Here is an 18416-nt window from a genome sequence, read left to right as displayed (position 1 = left end):
CAAGAAGATGAGAATAATAAAGAGAAATGAAAGCAAAATGGAAAAAAAAAAATGAGTTATTGCTAAAAAGAGAGAGGTGCAAGTTATTAAGAGTGGGTTTTGCTATGTGATTTAAAAATAGTATTATGTTTTTTTTTTAATTTTTAAAATTTTATAATACTGTTTACCCGTTTTTATCTAAAAATATATATTTTTTTAAAACAAAGTGAAATAATTATTTTTTAGAGAGAATAAATAAAAGTTGTTTTAACTGATTTTTAAAAACAAATTGTCATTTTTCCGAAACTTGTTGTTAAAAATTATTATTTTTAATTTATTCATAAATTTAAAACATTTTGAAAACAAATTTTAAAAACAAAATGAAATAGAAAATATTTTTTAGAGAATAAGTAAAATTTGTTTTAATCAATTTTTAAAAACAAAAGGAAAACATGGTTTATTTGCCCTTATTTGGGACTTAGCATATATTCAAAAGTACAAGGAAACAATTAACACTCAAAATAAAATGATAAAACCATTATTTTATGTATAAAAATAATACAATTTTGAGTGTTACAGTGTGTTTTGGTTGGTAAAACTTAATACTTATTAACCAATCACTTATGTTAACTCTAAGTTAAATTGATTTTATGTCGTTGACTTAAAACTTATTATTTATTTTTTTAATTCAAGTATTAAAGTTGTTTGGTAAAGTTAACTTAAACTTTTATTATAAATTATCAAATTAATATATTTCATCCTTATTAATTTTAACTAATATTCACTTTTCTCTCATTTTAAATAATAAATTTATTTGTTAAATATTTATATTTAAAGTATTGTAAACATATAAAATAACTACAAAAATATTCATTATAAAAAATGAGTTATGAATGTAAAATTCATGGTTATAAAATATACTCTCATTAAACATGCATAAACGAGATAAAAGATTAGGAATAAGTTAATTATTTTTACTTGATACTTAAAATTATTTTTGAATTTAAGTAATAATATTAGGCTACTTTATTAAATATGTTTAATTTATTTAATAACTTAAATTAAGCCATTAAATTATATTAAGTGAATACCTAAAAGTCTATTTACAAATATCAAGAGATTCTTTGTGTTACAAACTTACAATTGTATTATCAGGCAAGAAGATGAGAATAATAAAGAGAAATGAAAGCAAAATGGAAAAAAAATGAGTTATTGCTAAAAAGAGAGAGGTGTAAGTTATTAAGAGTGAGTTTTGCTATGTGATTTAAAAACAGTATTATGTTTTTTTTTTTAATTTTTAAAATTTTATAATACTGTTTACCCGTTATTCTCTAAAAATATATATATTTTTAAAACAAAGTGAAATAATTCTTTTTTAGAGAGAATAAGTAAAAGTTGTTTTAACTGATTTTTAAAAACAAATTGTCATTTTTCCGAAACTTGTTGTTAAAAATTATTATTTTTAATTTATTCATAAATTTAAAACATTTTGAAAACAAATTTTAAAAACAAAATGAAATAGAAAATAATTTTTAGAGAATAAGTAAAATTTGTTTTAATCAATTTTTAAAAACAAAAGGAAAACATGATTTATTTGCCCTTATTTGGGACTTAGCATATATTCAAAAGTATAAGGAAACAATTAACACTCAAAATAAAATGATAAAACCATTATTTTATGTATAAAAATAATATAATTTTGAGTGTTACACGGTGTTTTGGTAAAACTTAATACTTATTAACCAATCACTTATGTTAACCCTAAGTTAAATTGATTTTATGTCGTTGACTTAAAATTTATTATTTATTTTTTTAATTCAAGTATTAAAGTTGTTTGGTAAAGTTAACTTAAACTTTTATTATAAATTATCAAATTAATATATTTATCCTTATTAATTTTAACTAATATTCACTTTTCTCTCATTTTAAATAATAAATTTATTTGTTAAATATTTATATTTAAAGTATTGTAAACATATAAAATAACTACAAAAATATTCATTATAAAAAATGAGTTATGAATGTAAAATCATGGTTATAAAATATACTATCATTAAACATGCATAAACAAGATAAAAGATTAGGAATAAGTTAATTATTTTTACTTGATACTTAAAATTATTTTTGAATTTAAGTAATAATATTAGGTTACTTTATTAAATATGTTTAATTTATTTAATAACTTAAATTAAACCATTAAATTATATTAAGTGAATACCTAAAAGTCTATTTACAAATATCGAGAGATTCTTTGTGTTACAAACTTACAATTGTATTATCAAGCAAGAAGATGAGAATAATAAAGAGAAATGAAAGCAAAATGGAAAAAAAAAATGAGTTATTGCTAAAAAGAGAGAGGTGCAAGTTATTAAGAGTGGGTTTTGCTATGTGATTTAAAAACAGTATTATGTTTTTTTTTTAATTTTTAAAATTTTATAATACTGTTTACCCGTTATTCTCTAAAAATATATATATTTTTTAAAACAAAGTAAAATAATTATTTTTTAGAGAGAATAAGTAAAAGTTGTTTTAACTGGTTTTTAAAAGCAAATTGTCATTTTTCCGAAACTTGTTGTTAAAATTTTTTTTTTTTTAATTTATTCATAAATTTAAAACATTTTGAAAACAAAATTTAAAAACAAAATGAAATAGAAAATAATTTTTAGAGAATAAGTAAAAATTGTTTTAATCAATTTTTAAAAACAAAAGGAAAACATGGTTTATTTGCCCATATTTTCTAAAACTTTTTTTAAGTTAAAAAATAAAAAATGATTTTTAAAAACAAAATTTAAAAAACATGGCTAAACGGGTCTTAAATTATTTAATTTTTTAACTTTTTGTTAAAAGTAATTTATTTTCAAATTTCATTTTACATTTTAGTGATTTATTACTTATTTCTTAACTTTTTTTGAAGGTTAAAATTAAGTTATTGAAACCAACAAACAAAACAAGGATTGAAGACTCCACTCACCCACAACTGACATAACTAATATGAAGTCATTGCTTTTTTTTTTTTTTAATTTCTTAAAGCTCAATACAAATAAATAATTTAATATTTAACATTATTAGATATTATTTAAAATTAAGTAAAAAAAAAACACCTTAAAAAATTTTCTACTTTTCTTATATATAGATAAATTGTGTGGAACCAATATTTATTTATTTATTTTTAACTAAGGAACACTTAAAATTATTTTCGTCACGAGGAAATTATGATATTTGAAGTATTAAAATAATAATCTCCCATTTTAAAATAATTATAATTTTATAAATATTTTTGAAATTATTGTGGAGCAAGATATTTGTTTATCCAATTTTCATTTTTCATATATTTTTGGACACGAAAAAGGCAAGTCATATATGGAGAGTGAAACAGGTCCAAAGACATCTTAATCCGTCTTGGAAGTTGGGAGTTGGTCCATACTCGAGAGCATTCAACTTGCGGCTCTGAAAGAAAACTATGCGTGTACACCTATCCTAGCGAGTAAGTTCGTCTACGTACGCCATCGACTGCGTGACAACAACTACCCCCAATTTGGATTTTGGACACAGGTCACACAGCACACTTACAAAATATTTGCGCTCGCTCCCCAACACTCATCTCTTGCAAGCCATGGCCTCTGCAACTCTCCCACTCCCTCTCCGGTCGCACCTCACTCGGCTCAAACCCCCTATCAGCCACGCGCCAAGAGCCATCGCCTGTCACGTCAAACTCTCCCACAGCCACTCCAACCCTTTCCCGCCATTTTCACTTCTTCGAAGCAGATCAAAAGGCGTCGTGAGGCCCCCTTCTGCCTACGTGTCGGGTCCTGCTTCCGACCCGATAATAACCGAGCCGGACCCTAAGGTGGAGAGTTCGAACGATGCTCATGATGAAACTGTTGAGCCGCCGAGTGCGATCAGTTCGAGTCTCTTGTGGAGTCTCCTGATGCGGTACAAGCTGAGACTCGCTGTTTCGGCCGTCACTCTCATTGGTTGCTCCGCTTGTACTCTCTCAATGCCTCTATTTTCAGGTAAAATTCCTAATTATTCTATTTATCTTCCTCGTTGCGCATGCCTGGTTGCGGAACAAACGGAGGAAAAGAGAAGGAAAGCAAGTTTTGATTTTTTTTTTGTTTGATGTTGTTTTTGGTCCGAAAAGGTAGAAAGGTTTAGGATTCTTAGTTCTTTAATTCTTTTAACCTTTCAAAAGGGCGGCATCGAATAATCCTCCTTTTGGGTGCTTTGAAATAAGAGGGCAGGAAAAGAAAAAGAAAATTTCAATATCCTAATGCCCCTTTTTGGGTGACTGAAAAATCAAATGGTTGTGTTAGACTTTAATAGAGGTTTCATTTTCTCAGGGTTTGAGGGATAATTTGCAAAATTTTCATTTATTTTAAGTAAAATTCAAGCAATTTTCTTTCAGTTCATTGACTTTAGAGTTTTGGTGTCTTAGCATGTGTATTAGGTTATTAGGTTTGTGGAAATTTATTTGGTTGCTGAGAAATGTGGGGAAGAAAGAATATTAAGTTTTATATCAGTACTAGGAATTAGAGTCACCGCCAGATTCTTACCAATGCTGGAATGGAAATATGTACATGATAAAGAAAATGGTTCATTTGAAAGTCAACTTCAATCTCTATCGAATCTTCCGTGATCAACCCTAACACTATTAGTGGTATTGTCATTCTTCATATTACTGTCTGAAGTTTTGACAGCTTGAGTTTCTCCATGTAGATGAATTGGATATAAAAAATATATGAATTTGTAAAAATCTGAAAATTAAGAAATGGAAATATAATGGGAGGTTGTACTGGAATTTTGAAAATAAGGTAACTTAAGATTTAATTTCAAAATATATGGAAAAGTGAAGCACACTTTTTTTTTTGGGTCTCAGGGTTTGATATTAATGACAATAACAAGATGAGTTCTGAAAATAATCTTAACGTTTGGATCCAATCTTAGTAATGGGATGGTTATTTGATAACTTATGCTCATCTGGATGCACTTTTGATCATTTTTTTCTGTTTCTAGAAGCAAAGAAATTAGACATTCTAGAGAATGTAATTGGTGTGTGCAAATTTTGAAAAATAAAGCAAAAAACAATTGGGAAAATTAAAAATCACAAAACGAATGAAACAGACCTTTAAAAGTAGGGTAGAGACTAATCTATAAGCTCATGATTGACGTTGTAACATAAGAGAGGTGAAACTAAAGCATTTGCCCATTTCTTATTCTGATTTTCTTTTCCACTGAAACAAACAGAGTTTAGAGGAATTCAAGAATGTGCAAATCAGTTAGATCCAACTTCAAAATTTAAAATGGACACAACAGCAGAGCCTGTTTCAAGTGTTGTGTTTCTCAATTCCTTAGTACAGGATCTTCAATCTTGAGAATTATGACAGTTACATTTTTTATAAAATATTTGTGAAAATAATCATGCACCAGCTTGTTAGCTTACTAATTAGCCAATGAATTGTTCTTTGTTGACTTAATAAGAAAATACAAATAATACCCTTACCCCCTCTGCTTAGTGACTCTGTTGATGATTCATCCAGGGAGATTTTTTGAAGTACTTATAGGCACTAGACCAGAACCTCTGTGGAGACTGCTTAGTACTGTTGGAGTGCTGTATACATTGGAGCCAGTTTTAACTATTATTTATGTTGTAAACATGAATACTATTTGGGAGAAGGTTATGTCAACCTTACGCGCTCAGATTTTTAGAAGACTATTGATTCAGAAGGTAAAGTCAGTGACTGTAATTCTTTGTAATTGCTGCACTTTATCATGAAATTATCTGTTCTATACAAGGTAACATAATGTGAGTGTTAAATTTATTGTGCTAGAATTGAATGCCCTGACAAATAAGGAATCAGGTTCTAACTTGAATGAAATAAGTGAAGAAAATTGCGTTTGCATTAAGGGAGTTTTACATCATGTCCTTGCTGTGTGGTAAACACTAAAAGATAAACTATACTAGTTTTCTTCTTTGAAGTTGGCCATCAGAAATAATTATGAGTACAGAACAAGTAACAATCTCACCTTAGAATATGAAGAATGCTTCTTCCATGTTTTGATAGACCTGGTATTAATTGTTGTAATTGGTTTCTATAAACTTAGTGCCAGTTTTTCCTTTTTTTTGACAGTAGGATGTATGATTAACCAAATAAGTGTGCCAGATGGAGATGCAAGATTACCTATCTTATGCTAATGACCTTCTTAGGAGAAAAATATTCCCAAGAGGAGAAGTTAAGAAAGACCCAAAATAAAGAAATGAAGGGGATATTTTATCCTCTAGAAAAGAGTTAGATGCATCAGCATCTTTTTTTGGAGTGCAAACTCATTTTTCAGCTTGCTTTTCCCCAATTTGTGGGACACCGATTGTTGTTGTATTTGCTTCTCTCAACCCAGTTGCTGCTAACCTTCTCTAAAAATGTTTTCCACCACTGGACCCCCAAAATCCTTCTGATGCAGGTTTGCCTGGTTGACTTCTGTTCCCTAGGGATGAGGCTTTGGTCCCTTTCTTTTAATTTTAGTTTTGTGCTAGTTCCTCTCTATGTCTGCAGATGCATGGGATTTCCTTTTCCTTGTTCCGCATTTTAGTTATGGCTAGCTAGAGGAATATTCTCTTTATGCTTGTGGCTTGATCATATTCCATTTCATTTCATTTCATAAACTTTTGTGGTAAGTTTCATTAATTTTATTGCTTTCTATTGTAATGACTAGTGATGCCTTTCTTATGTCAGTGGGATTCTATGTAACTTGGAGTTCCAAAAACTCAAAAAAGTTACTTATCAAAAAAAAAAAAAAAACTTAAGACTTGCTTGGAACATGAAGTTTCCTTATATGCACTTAATGAATGAGAATTTTTATTTTTCTCAGTCATTATTAAAGCGTGTTTTTGAATTATGAAATTAAATAGAGGGAATGGGTGAATAGGTGGTCCTTTAAAAATTTAATCCCTGATTGTAATAAATGTCCAATTTTTAATTATTCTTAACATGAATTTAATTATGAAAGATTAATTAAGATGCAGCAAATAATAAATCAAACACCACACAGGAAGAACACCAGAAATACGGGGAACTCCTTTTCTCTAAGGTAAAACAATGAGCCTCTTTGGCTGAGAGGACAATCACTAAATAAAAAGGAATTTATAGATTTTACTAGATTTGAGATGCTCACTCCTCTTGAGGGTCTTATTCTCGATCACACTCACACTTTGCTTCACATCCTTGATTGAGCAAACTCCTACTGCTCAGGGCATTGTGAAACTGAATCCTGATGCCAAAGATTGAAGGTTGTGAGTTCTTATAGATGAAAAATGACACAAAAAATTCTACCCTTTTTTTAGAACAGACTTTAAGTTGATTAGAAATTGAGCCTGCATTTTCTTGAACTTCTTATCCAATAAAAACCCATTTAAACAAATCAATTTTTATTTTTAGAGAAATGGTAGGTATTTGATCATCCATCAATCAGAAAGCTGTCCAAGAGATACTTCCATGCAGGTGATCAATTGGCCCTCAGGGGCTATCTGTCAGTTATGTAATTTTAAAACCCACGTGGGATATTGCTAGAGGTATGATCAAATGATTGATCGGTCCTCTAGCGGATTGAATTCTCTGCATTTTGGCACCAACCCTGATCATTTTACTTAATATGCATTCATCAATCATGTTGAGACCTAGAACCACTGTACATACCTGATATATGATGGTGAACTTGACCCTAAATGCATTCCTGAAACTCTGCCTTCAGCCTTTAATTCAAATAAGACCTGGGGTAGTAGTGGCTCATTGGGATTTTTAATTTTGACTTGAATTGCTGACCTAACTATGCACTAATACATAATATTGTCTTGGTCAAAGTGCTCATAAATGGAGTATGGCCCGAGTGTGAAAAATTATTATGATAGGCTGATTAATAGTGATCCTCTTGTAATAGTCTTACACTGCTTGATGCTTTTAGATTATATTTTGTTTAATTGCTCATTTATTAATTTTTTGTTACTTCACCATGCAAAACATATATATCGTGTCTTTTAATATGTTAATATTCTGTCTATGCAGGTGGAGTTTTTTGACAGATACAAGGTATGGATATGACATTCTCAATTTCTTTATTGCGCATCATTTGTGGGGTTGAAAATCATGGAAATGCTATGTGCAGTCATCAGTTTTTCCCTCTTGAAATTGCCCAAGAAACTCCTGTTGTAAAGAAATATGGCTTGTGTAAGCATGTATAACTTATGGTTAATATGAAAAAAATGTCAGCCTGGATATGGACTGCAATAAGGTCCAAGTGTCAATCTAAATGCTATTTGCCTATAATCCTTTGTTAGGAATAAATATCTTGAAAGCAGGAGTTTAGTGTGGGTTTAGTGCTCAGACATTGGATATTCAACATTTTGCATACTAGCTTTTTTCCTATGCTACGGTGTGCTGCATTTTTCTGTTAACGAGTCTTATGATTTGATGTTTTCTCCATTAGTTATCCTTTAAAAGTTGCAAATCGGAAGAAATGATATATTTGATACAAATTCTTTGGAGTTGCACAATAATTTGTGGGTAATTATGAATTTTCAACATTAATCCTGGAAACTCTGCAACATTCCGTTTTTTTTTCTTTGGTGTGGATATGATGTAAATGCGTTCAAATATTTTCTGCTAGCCAAATATTTTTAGTGATATGCCTGGTGTATTTTCTTGCTCATTTTCCTTTGATATCTAAGGTTACTCTTAAGAGGAGAGAGAAAGGAAATGAATATGAATATCTAGAAGGTTTGAGTTTGTGCATAATGAATATCTAGAAGGTTTGAGTCTGTGCATCATAATTTATGGAATTACTCAGTAGCAAAAATAAAATCCTAAGATGAACAAAGAAGAATGTTTGGAAAATGGGCAGACAAGCTTGGACTTTGTATAAAGTTCTCATTATTGCTAAAAGTGATGAAATAGCAAGCAATGATGCATCTTGGGAAAGGGGGATTAGAAAATGATATCAGTATAGAACTGGCATCATGATATGGTTTCTGAATCTTGTGGCTTTTGAAACTTTCCTCTTTTATATTTTCCTTGAATCTGTGGCATAAAAAACTTTCTGGAAGAAGGCCACCCAACCTCTACTCTTGCCTCACGTAACAGACAATCTTGATGGAAGCTATTGATTATTTAAGGATGATGTGAAGGACCTTATATCCTAGTGCTATAAATGACTTTTTTGTTTCTTTTTTCTGATAGGCAAAGAAAAAGATATTTACTAAGTGGCGTTTGACAACAAGGGGATGCAAACTAAGCAACTGGGTTTTACACGAGAGAGAGAGAGAGAGAGAGAGAGAATTATACAACCTGTCTCTGACACAATTCCTCAATAAAGTCCCAAAGAGACAGGTCAAACTCTCAATGAATCATAGCCAATCTAGAAACATCGCTAAGAAGTCATCTTTCTGTGATTCATTTGAATTCTCCTCTCTTTTTAAACATTCTTTTTTTTGTGCTCTTTCCAAATGCACCAGAATAGGCAAAGGGGGGCAATTCTTGACACAACTACAACTTTTAGCCACATCCTCGCATGCCAAGCTAAGAGACCTTCTTTTGTATAGTCAGGGAACAATCCCTGAAGACCAAACAATAAGCACAAGATCATAAAGCATACGAGCTTTGGCACTATGGATAAGGACATCCCTTGTTGATTCCTGTTTGGCCTCACAGAAACTTCATCTAATTGCAAGGGCCAACCCCTTTTCATGGATCATCCACTGTAAGGATCGTTTCCCACACAACTTACCAAGTAAAGAGGTAAATTCTTTTAAGGGCCCTTGAGGTCCAAATCTCTTTAGCTGGGAACTTCACTGGGGCCTCAATAGATAAGGATGAATAGAAAGACATCACAGAAAAGTACTCATTCCTACAACCTTCCCCAGCAATCTACCCTTAGCAGGTCCATGTAAATTGCATGAATGTGCTCAAAGAAACTACTAATCTACTCCATTTCCTAATCATGAAATGCCCAAACCACCATCCAAATCACACCAACTCTAGTATTTTTATTAGAAAAAATCTTTATACAAAGAAGATTAGTAATCTTTCAGCAAGGTCTCCGCATGCCATATATCAATACTGACTCTATTGAACCCATACGTGATTTCAGATGTTTTGTTTATTATCTTAGAACTCATGAATCACCTTTGTGGGTCAAGTTATATCACGCAACCATAATATAGAATTGATTAGCAGTGAAACATAACAATATTGACATGCTTTTAGCTGAATAACTTAGTTCACTCGAGTGTGAAGGTTTTTATCTGCAGATATTTTGCCTGCTGGTGTTACTGAGCTAGTGAGATCATAGATTGCTCAAATTGCCATCTGAAATACCTTGTCCATGGTAACAAGTGAGGGTGGTGGTGCACAAATTTATAAACCATATATTGGTGCTTTAACAAAGAATAGGTCACTACACTTGCTTTCCATTGCATTAAAACTTCTCATAGAAAGCCAGAAAGATCCATTGTTACTATCCATCCCTTTTACTGAATGCCACAATGGCCATCTGTTCTGCACGTCCTCCTTTCCTCTCCCACTTCTCTCTCTCCATCTCTCTCAATAATGCTGTTTATGTTCCCCTTTTTTTTTGATAGGCAAATAAGACTATGTATATTAATGACTATAAAGATTCATTTTTTGGCAAGGGACTTAATTTATTCATATCTTCCACGCCATTTTTACAAATTTATTATTTGTTTTTTTATTATTATCATTTTATAAATTTTCCCCACTGTGGGCTTACATATCTACTATAGTTTGTCCAGGTTATAGAGTAGTATTGATGCCTATATCTAACTCGTTGTTCTTTTTTACTTTTCCCCTCTTTTTCTTAGTGTGTATATTTTACAACGGTGTTTTATTTATTTTATTTTTATTTTTCATTTTCTCATGGTGAGCTTACATATATGTTATTGTTTGTCTGAGTTATGGAGTAGTAATTGATGTCTATATCTATCTTTTTCTTCTTTTGCCCATATATATGTATATATTGTTGTAGTTGGATGGTTAAGAACACATTATTCTTTCTTATAGGTTGGTGAACTCACTGCTTTGTTAACATCTGACTTGGGTTCTCTTAAAGATATTGTGAGTGAAAACATTTCAAGGGATCGTGGATTCAGGGCACTTTCTGAGGCAAGCTACTCTACACTAAGCAAAAGTGAGCTTTATGTTGCCTATAGTTAAAGATGTAAATTATTGTCCTTGATTCTGAGAGAATTGAGTTACATTCAGAAGTAGCAAAACCTTCTGATTTAATTTTTACTATGGATCTATTATTGTTGTTTGAGAATTTACTTATTCCTGGAGATTAATTTATGGAAAATATATTTCTGATTATTTTTAGGAATACTCTTATGTGATTTCAGTACTCAGTTGTATATGTGTTTTTCTTACAGGTCATTGGCACAATATGCATCCTGTTCACTTTAGCCCCCCAACTTGCACCAATTTTGGGCGTACTGATGCTTACTGTATCTGTTTTAGTTGGTAAACATTTTCTCTTTCAAATTATTTGCTTAGCCATTAATTTGTCCAAAGAAAATTATAAGGGATAAGAAAAAAAAAAGATTATTGGATTAGGCAGTGTAAATTGTTCGATGCTTAAAGTTTCTAGTGTCCATTCTTTGTTGCATAATTGCAATAGAAATAAGGTTTACATTTATTATTTGTCATTGAAAAATTTTCATAAATTTTACAACCTTTGGGCTAATTTGTGAAATGTCTGATGTAAGGCCTAGAATAGAAATAAAAACATGATTGTCAGATTTTCTTGATGGCTCTTGTTTCCAAACTTGTATATTGTATTGGAGGTGTCAATTTTTATAGTATTCTAATTTAGCAGTATTTGTCAAAAATTTTGTATTCCTTTTTTCAAATTATGATCAATTGCTTGATTGGCGATGTTTCATGAACATGTGCATGTTTCAGTACACCTGAGTAATTTAAGCTCATGCTGTAGAAACCATGTTTGTTTCCGACCACTAAGATTTGGTCTAAAAATGGTCATATCATGCTTGCTAGAAGGTGGTTCTTGAAATTTTTGGTACTCCTTTGCTTGGTTCATGTCTTCTCACCTGCTGCTGACCGTTGTAAATCTCCTCAGCTGTATACAAGCGGTCAACTGTGCCTGTTTTTAAAGCTCACGGATTGGCCCAAGCTTCCATATCAGATTGTGCAACAGAAACATTTTCTGCAATTCGTACTGTAAGTTCTTTGAAGTCCCTGCTGCATAATTTCTTGTGTCTGTCTTTGTGAGAAATCAGGATTATCAATTGTAGTCTTTGAAATTTAACATTTTTCTTTTGGATTGGGCCTTGGAAGTACACACTTGTAATTGAAGAATTTTTTTTTTTTTTTGATACAGGTAAGATCCTTTAGTGGCGAAAAGCGTCAAATGTCTATGTTTGGTAGTCAGGTAAGATATTGGTTATTAATGAGAATCCCATGAATACTATTTTTGTAAATACATGGAGATACTAACCCTTCCATGCACTTATAGCAACCATCTTCATGGAGCTTTGCAGGTTATGGCTTTTCAGAGTAGTGGTATAAAGCTTGGGACCTTCAAATCTCTTAATGAATCACTGACTAGAGTTGCCGTCTATATTTCTTTGATGTCCTTGTATTGTCTTGGTGGAAGCAAAGTAAAAGCGGTAAGAACTTCTAGCTTGTGACACTATATCCTTTAGCCTGTTTCATGTTTTTTGTTTGAAGTTAACATCTGTTGCTTGCAGGGTGAACTCTCTGTTGGAACCATTGCTTCTTTTATTGGATACACTTTCACATTAACTTTTGCTGTGAGTCCATTTTTGTTTTGTTTTTGCACTTGTGCTATTTTCTTTCTACATGCTATATTTTCTTTCTACACACTATTCGATGTGATACATCTTTCAGGTTCAAGGGCTGGTTAATACATTTGGAGATCTTCGTGGAAGTCTTGCTGCTGTTGAGAGGATTAATTCTGTGTTTTCTGGGGGACAAATTGATGAGGCCCTTGCCTATGGTTTAGAAAGAGACATCCGGAGAAAAGAAGTGGATGATGAAAAACTTGGATTATTCTTTGTCAATGGTTTTGATGAAAAAAACATATTTCCAAATATTCATTACATGTCAGCCTTGAGATCAGCTAGCAATGTGCATAGCCTAGCTTGGTCTGGTGATGTTTGTCTTGAAGGTACTACCAATGCAGTTTCACGAATTAAAATTAAGTCTGCCTTCACATGTTCTCTCATACCTCAGTTTTTAGATGTTGTCTCACATCCAAAAGAAAAGGATTGTTTGTCTTTCCATTGTCCTCTAACATGGGCTGGTAACTAGTAAGAAAAAACATCATTGTTATGAGAAAGGTTTGTTTTGGAAGGAGAAACCATATCCTTGTTATTAAACTACTGGCTAACCTAGTAGCTTGATGAGTCAAACATCATCAAGGTAACATATATAATAACTACTTGGTTCTTTCTACCTAGTTACAAAATTGGCTAGCATGGGTATATGACTTTGACCTTTTATGCCGTATGTTTCTTTTGTGTGTCTGATATGCATTCCAAAGCAATAGCATCCTGTAAATCACTTTCTGTTATTGGGTATTACTTTGGGATAACGATATGTGGTATTATTGCTTATTCGTCAATTTAATCCTACAATGAGTTCATTATACATTTCATGACACTGCTGCCAACGAATGCCCTCATTTTGTTGTGCAGATGTGCATTTTTCTTACCCTTTGAGGCCTGATGTGGAAATCCTAAATGGTCTTAATCTAAGGCTAAAATGTGGAACTGTAACTGCTCTAGTTGGCTCAAGTGGTGCTGGGAAAAGTACAATAGTACAGCTATTGGCACGTTTTTATGAGGTTTACTTACATTCATTTTAATAATAAATTTCATTTTCCTGTTATGGGTTGGTGAAGAATGTTGTGCATCCATTGGCTTCTTTTTTTTGCAGCCAAGCAGGGGCTGCTTAACAGTTTCCGGAGAGGATGTTCGAACATTTGACAAGAGCGAATGGGCTCGGGTTGTCTCTATAGTAAACCAAGTATGTACCTATTCATACATATCTGATACATGCATTCATGCATTAATGCTTGTCATCCTACATCTCATTTGGTTTGATCCTTTGATGTTGAACTGGTTAGGTTGACAAACGAGGAACCATTTAAGGTTTTATGCAGATATGATTGATTTTGGCCAAATGAACATACCCTACCTATATATATATATATATACATAGCATATGCATTTTTTTGTGAATCCAGATATACTGGAAGCATGTGTGTAATTGTAGTTGGTTTATACTTCATATTGAAGTGCAGTTTTCAGGTTTTTGTTTTGGAAGCTTGGGGAAGGTTAGTTTTAGGATTGGGAAGTTAAAAGTGTGAGTTGGGTCTGTTAGTGAATCAGTTCGAAGAGAACGTTGGATTGGGTTGATCTGACCCTCAAGAGTTGGTTTTATTTAGCTTTGATGATAAGACAAAAAAAGTTTGCAGTTATCCTGAGACAGCGCTGATGAAGTTGCATTTTTTACCTGCTTGAAACATTTGTAGCTGCCTTTCCCCAAGATAACTATATAAAGTGATTCAGGAACCTGTTCTATTCTCGGTGTCTGTTGGAGAAAATATTGCCTATGGGCTTCCTGACAATAATGTATCCAAGGATGATGTGATAAAGGCAGCCAAAGCTGCTAATGCTCATGATTTCATAATTTCTCTTCCTCAGGTTTGTGATCTCTAAATATGGTTAGGTTGTACTTCCTCTTGCTAGTCTTTGAGTTCTTTACTGATTATTTAATGTATTAAAGGGTTATGACACTCTAGTTGGTGAGCGTGGAGGTCTACTGAGTGGAGGACAACGGCAGGTACTGAAATATGTATGCACACATGTGTAGAATTTGAGTGTCTGTTATTAGTGATTTGATTCTTCCTATTACCAATTTGTAGAGAATTGCCATTGCAAGAGCTCTTCTCAAGAATGCCCCAATCCTGATACTTGATGAGGTATGTTTCTGGACCTTTTAATTACTTCTCTGTGTATATTCATGCTTTATCATGCCTCTGTAAGTCTGGCAACATATCAGGTTGGTCTAGGCTCGGCTACTTTGAACATGACACTGGAAAAATCATTATAAAAGCTCTCATATCCAGTACTAGTCTAGCTCAATAATAAGAAAATGTCAATTTCTTTTTGTGATATTTATTTTAATATCAGTTCAAAACTTCCAACATGTTACACATGTCATTTATATTGCAAGCATAGCATTCATCACTTTGTTGGAATTAATATCAACATAAACACTTACAATATTCTTGCTTAAAATTAATATGCCTAGACCTATTAGATACGTTGTCTCTCACTCCTGGCCTTGCTAACTCGTGGGTCTTGGCTCATGTGATTGCCACTGCTATGCCCAGTTGATATTTATTATATCGTATATGATTTTCTTCTGTGATACAGGCGACAAGTGCCTTGGATGCAATCAGTGAGCGCCTGGTTCAAGATGCTCTGAGCCATCTGATGAAAGGAAGGACAACATTAGTGATTGCACACAAGTTAAGTACAGTTCAGAATGCAGACCAGATAGCTCTTTGTTCCAGTGGAAGGATTGCAGAGCTTGGGAGTCATTTTGAGTTATTAGCTAAGAAGGGCCAATATGCTTCATTAGTTGGCACTCAGAGACTTGCTTTTGAGTGACATGAAATTGCAGGGTATTCCATTTTCTCTAAATAACTGCAGAATCCAAACATGTGAGTCATAAGATTTAATTCCCTTTGATCCTTTCTTGTTGCAAGGCTTCTAGCTGTACTGGTATTTACTTTCATTTGGAATTCTCCTTGTCATGCAGATACTTAATTATGCCATGCTTGAAAGCAGAATGGCTGGGAAGAGACACTTTGACTCCATGATTTCCAAAAGATAAGCTTTCACTGGATTTTTTCTTAGATGATTGTTTTGCAGCACTTTTACCAGTTACTTGTAATAAGACTGCATTATATGGTAACCTAACATTGAAAGAACAAAAATCCAGTTGTAAATGGCATTACTAAGATGACGCTATTGCATTATTTTCATTATTTGCAATTTAATATAGCAAGACCTGAAACTGTGGCAAAAACTACAATGGTATTATATGCTAAGAAGATGTTCACACTTTGTATTTCATTTTTCAAATAGCACTGTTGGATCACTGCCTGCGTTTGATGGTGGGGTTCACTTCGTTTTTTAAGTGTCTAGAAAACTTGGATCCATTGCAGGATCTTGAGGGCGAGTTGCATTGAAAGAGAAGATACGGTTTGAGAAAGAACAATGTGACACTTAATAGAATGTGACCCAGAGAGTGTCCCCATTTCATCAAGATTAAGGCCTCTTGGTGCAAGATTATTCTCAAGCTATTTGCCATTGAGGAAAGGAGGGGGCAGGTGTTGGGAAGGCTTATCTTTGAGTGGCACTTTCATCGCGTGGCAAAACATGGTTGATTCCACCAACGTACAGGCCGTCGCACGCAACAAATGCAAGGACATCTGCACTTGTAATAGTTTGTGGTCATTGAGCTTCAATTTCAGCCTTCGCTCCATCAATCACTTTGACAGGGATATTCTTATCTAATTAGGAACATATAGGAATAGATCTTGGCTAAGAGATGAGTCTCTTTTCAGGTCTAATGGGTACTTTGGGATTTGAGAGCTTTAGGCCAAATCATGTACATCATTGTGTGCTTTGTATATTTATTCTCTTATTTTATTCTTCTCATTTTTATTCCTTGTCGTAGTTTTTAACAACAGACTACTAGTGAAACTTAGTTTATTTGACTAGAAATGATGATAAAGTTTGAGGTTGAGAAGTTTAGAGAAACAATTTTAGTTTATGGTGCATGAAACTATGCGCTTTGTAGGTTCAATAGGAGTTTTCCAAAGTGCTACAAAATAAAGAAACTATACCAACAATGATTTCTGATGAAGAGAATGATGAATTTATCGAGAAAGTTTATAGTACTATTAAGTTGTGCTAGGGTAATGAAATATTTTGTGAGGTTGTAGAAGATGATTCAACTACCAAGTTATGGTTGAAGTTGGAAAGTTTGTATATGACGAAGGTTTTTGCAAATTGCTTGTATATAAAGAAACGGTTATTATTTCTCCACATGAAAGAAGATATATCTATTAAAGACTACCTTGATGAGTTTAACAAAACTATTATGAATTTGAGGAATATTGATGTTAGAATTGATGATAATGACCAAAACATAATTTTTATGTATTCCTTATTGAATTCTTATGATTTTTATGTGGATACCATGATGTATGGTAAAAATATACTTCATAGAGGATGCTAGAGCAATCCTAAAAGCAAAGAAGAAAGCTCATGTGCAACTTTGATGGCTAGAGGGAGATTAAGAAAGAAAAATAATGACGGAAAATATTTATCCAAATTTAAATCAAAGTTTAAGAGAAATAATAAGTGTTTCAATTGTAACAAAGAAATGCATTATGTGAGAAATTGTCCATATAAAAGTAAATAAAAAGAGAAAACTTTTAATTCTGTTGATACAACAATTGTAGAAAAAAAATCGGATACTATAAATGTCTTTTCAGTTAGAATTAGTAACTCGATGATGAGTAGGTCATTGATTCAGGATGTTTCTATCATGTCTCTTGATAGGGGTTAGTATCTACCAACTTATACATGGTGGGAAGGTTCTCGTAAGAAACAATATAGCTTATAAGGTTGTTAGGATAGGTACAATTTGAATTAAGATGCATGTTGACATTATAAGAACATTAATTGATGTAAGACATGTTCTAAAGTTGAAGAAAAATTTGATTTCTTCTTTAGGAACACTTGATTCCAATGAATGCACATATAAAACATGAGGTAAAGTTATGAGAAATTTAAAGAGTGCTTTTGTTGTGATGAAATGAAAGAAAATTAATGGTTTTTATATATTACAGAAAAGCAACAATTATAGGTATAACTGTAGTTTCAACCTTAGAATCAATTTCAAAAACTACGAGATTATGTGATATGCACTTTGGGCATACAAGTGAGAGAGGTTGACAATCTTGAATAAACAAGATTTGCCTAGGAGACAAAAGGAGAACTTGATTTTTGTGGGTATTGTGTATTTGGGAAACAATGGAGGGTTAAATTCAATACAATTATTGATAGGATTAAACGTAATTTAGATATATTCATCACAACTTTGAGACCCTTTTTTAGGTTTTTATCATATGGTTGTGGAAAATACATATTGAGCATTATTGATGATTACTCTAGAAATGTTTAGGTATATATCTTGAAATATAAGAAAGCTGTCTTTGGGAAGTTTAAGCAAGGGAAAGTTATGATCAAGAAAAAAAAAACATGCATGAAGGTAATTTGAAACCAAGGGTAAATAAGTAAATATTTGTAGGAT

At 32.3% G+C, this 18416-nt stretch overlaps 1 protein-coding gene across 3 annotated transcripts; it reads left to right on the top strand.

Annotated features, from left to right (window-relative positions):
- The first annotated feature begins 3534 nt into the window (after positions 1-3534).
- LOC117933797 (ABC transporter B family member 28) lies at positions 3535-16762 on the top strand. 3 transcript variants are annotated; one of them, XM_034855339.1, is made up of 17 exons: positions 3544-3992; positions 5517-5704; positions 8034-8057; positions 11043-11144; positions 11408-11498; positions 12115-12215; positions 12376-12426; positions 12536-12664; positions 12746-12808; positions 12906-13185; positions 13715-13863; positions 13956-14045; positions 14591-14725; positions 14808-14864; positions 14947-15003; positions 15461-15750; positions 15849-16762. In XM_034855339.1, the coding sequence occupies exons 1-16, from the start codon at positions 3593-3595 to the stop codon at positions 15695-15697; spliced, it is 2154 nt and encodes a 717-aa protein (XP_034711230.1). In that variant the 5' UTR covers positions 3544-3592; the 3' UTR covers positions 15698-15750; positions 15849-16762. The 3 variants fall into 3 exon arrangements, with proteins under 3 accessions (XP_034711232.1, XP_034711230.1, XP_034711231.1); XM_034855340.1 differs by having other exon boundaries at positions 3546-3992; positions 13715-13848; XM_034855341.1 differs by lacking the exons at positions 14591-14725; positions 14808-14864; positions 14947-15003; positions 15461-15750; positions 15849-16762 and adding an exon at positions 14323-14547 and having other exon boundaries at positions 3535-3992.
- The last annotated feature ends 1654 nt before the right edge of the window (positions 16763-18416 follow it).

Source organism: Vitis riparia, chromosome 16 (assembly GCF_004353265.1).
Source record: "Vitis riparia cultivar Riparia Gloire de Montpellier isolate 1030 chromosome 16, EGFV_Vit.rip_1.0, whole genome shotgun sequence".
Taxonomy (NCBI): Eukaryota; Viridiplantae; Streptophyta; class Magnoliopsida; order Vitales; family Vitaceae; genus Vitis; species Vitis riparia.
The sequence above is the reverse complement of the archived record's forward strand: the minus strand, read 5'-3'. Positions and strand labels throughout refer to the sequence as shown.

Coding starts and splice junctions, on each gene's coding strand:
- LOC117933797 (XM_034855339.1), top strand. CDS start 3,593: ATGGCCTCTGCAACTCTCCCACTCCCTCTCCGGTCGCACCTCACTCGG. Junction 3,993..5,516: donor CTCAATGCCTCTATTTTCAG/GTAAAATTCCTA, acceptor TGATTCATCCAG/GGAGATTTTTTGAAGTACTT. Junction 12,665..12,745: donor GTGGAAGCAAAGTAAAAGCG/GTAAGAACTTCT, acceptor TGTTGCTTGCAG/GGTGAACTCTCTGTTGGAAC.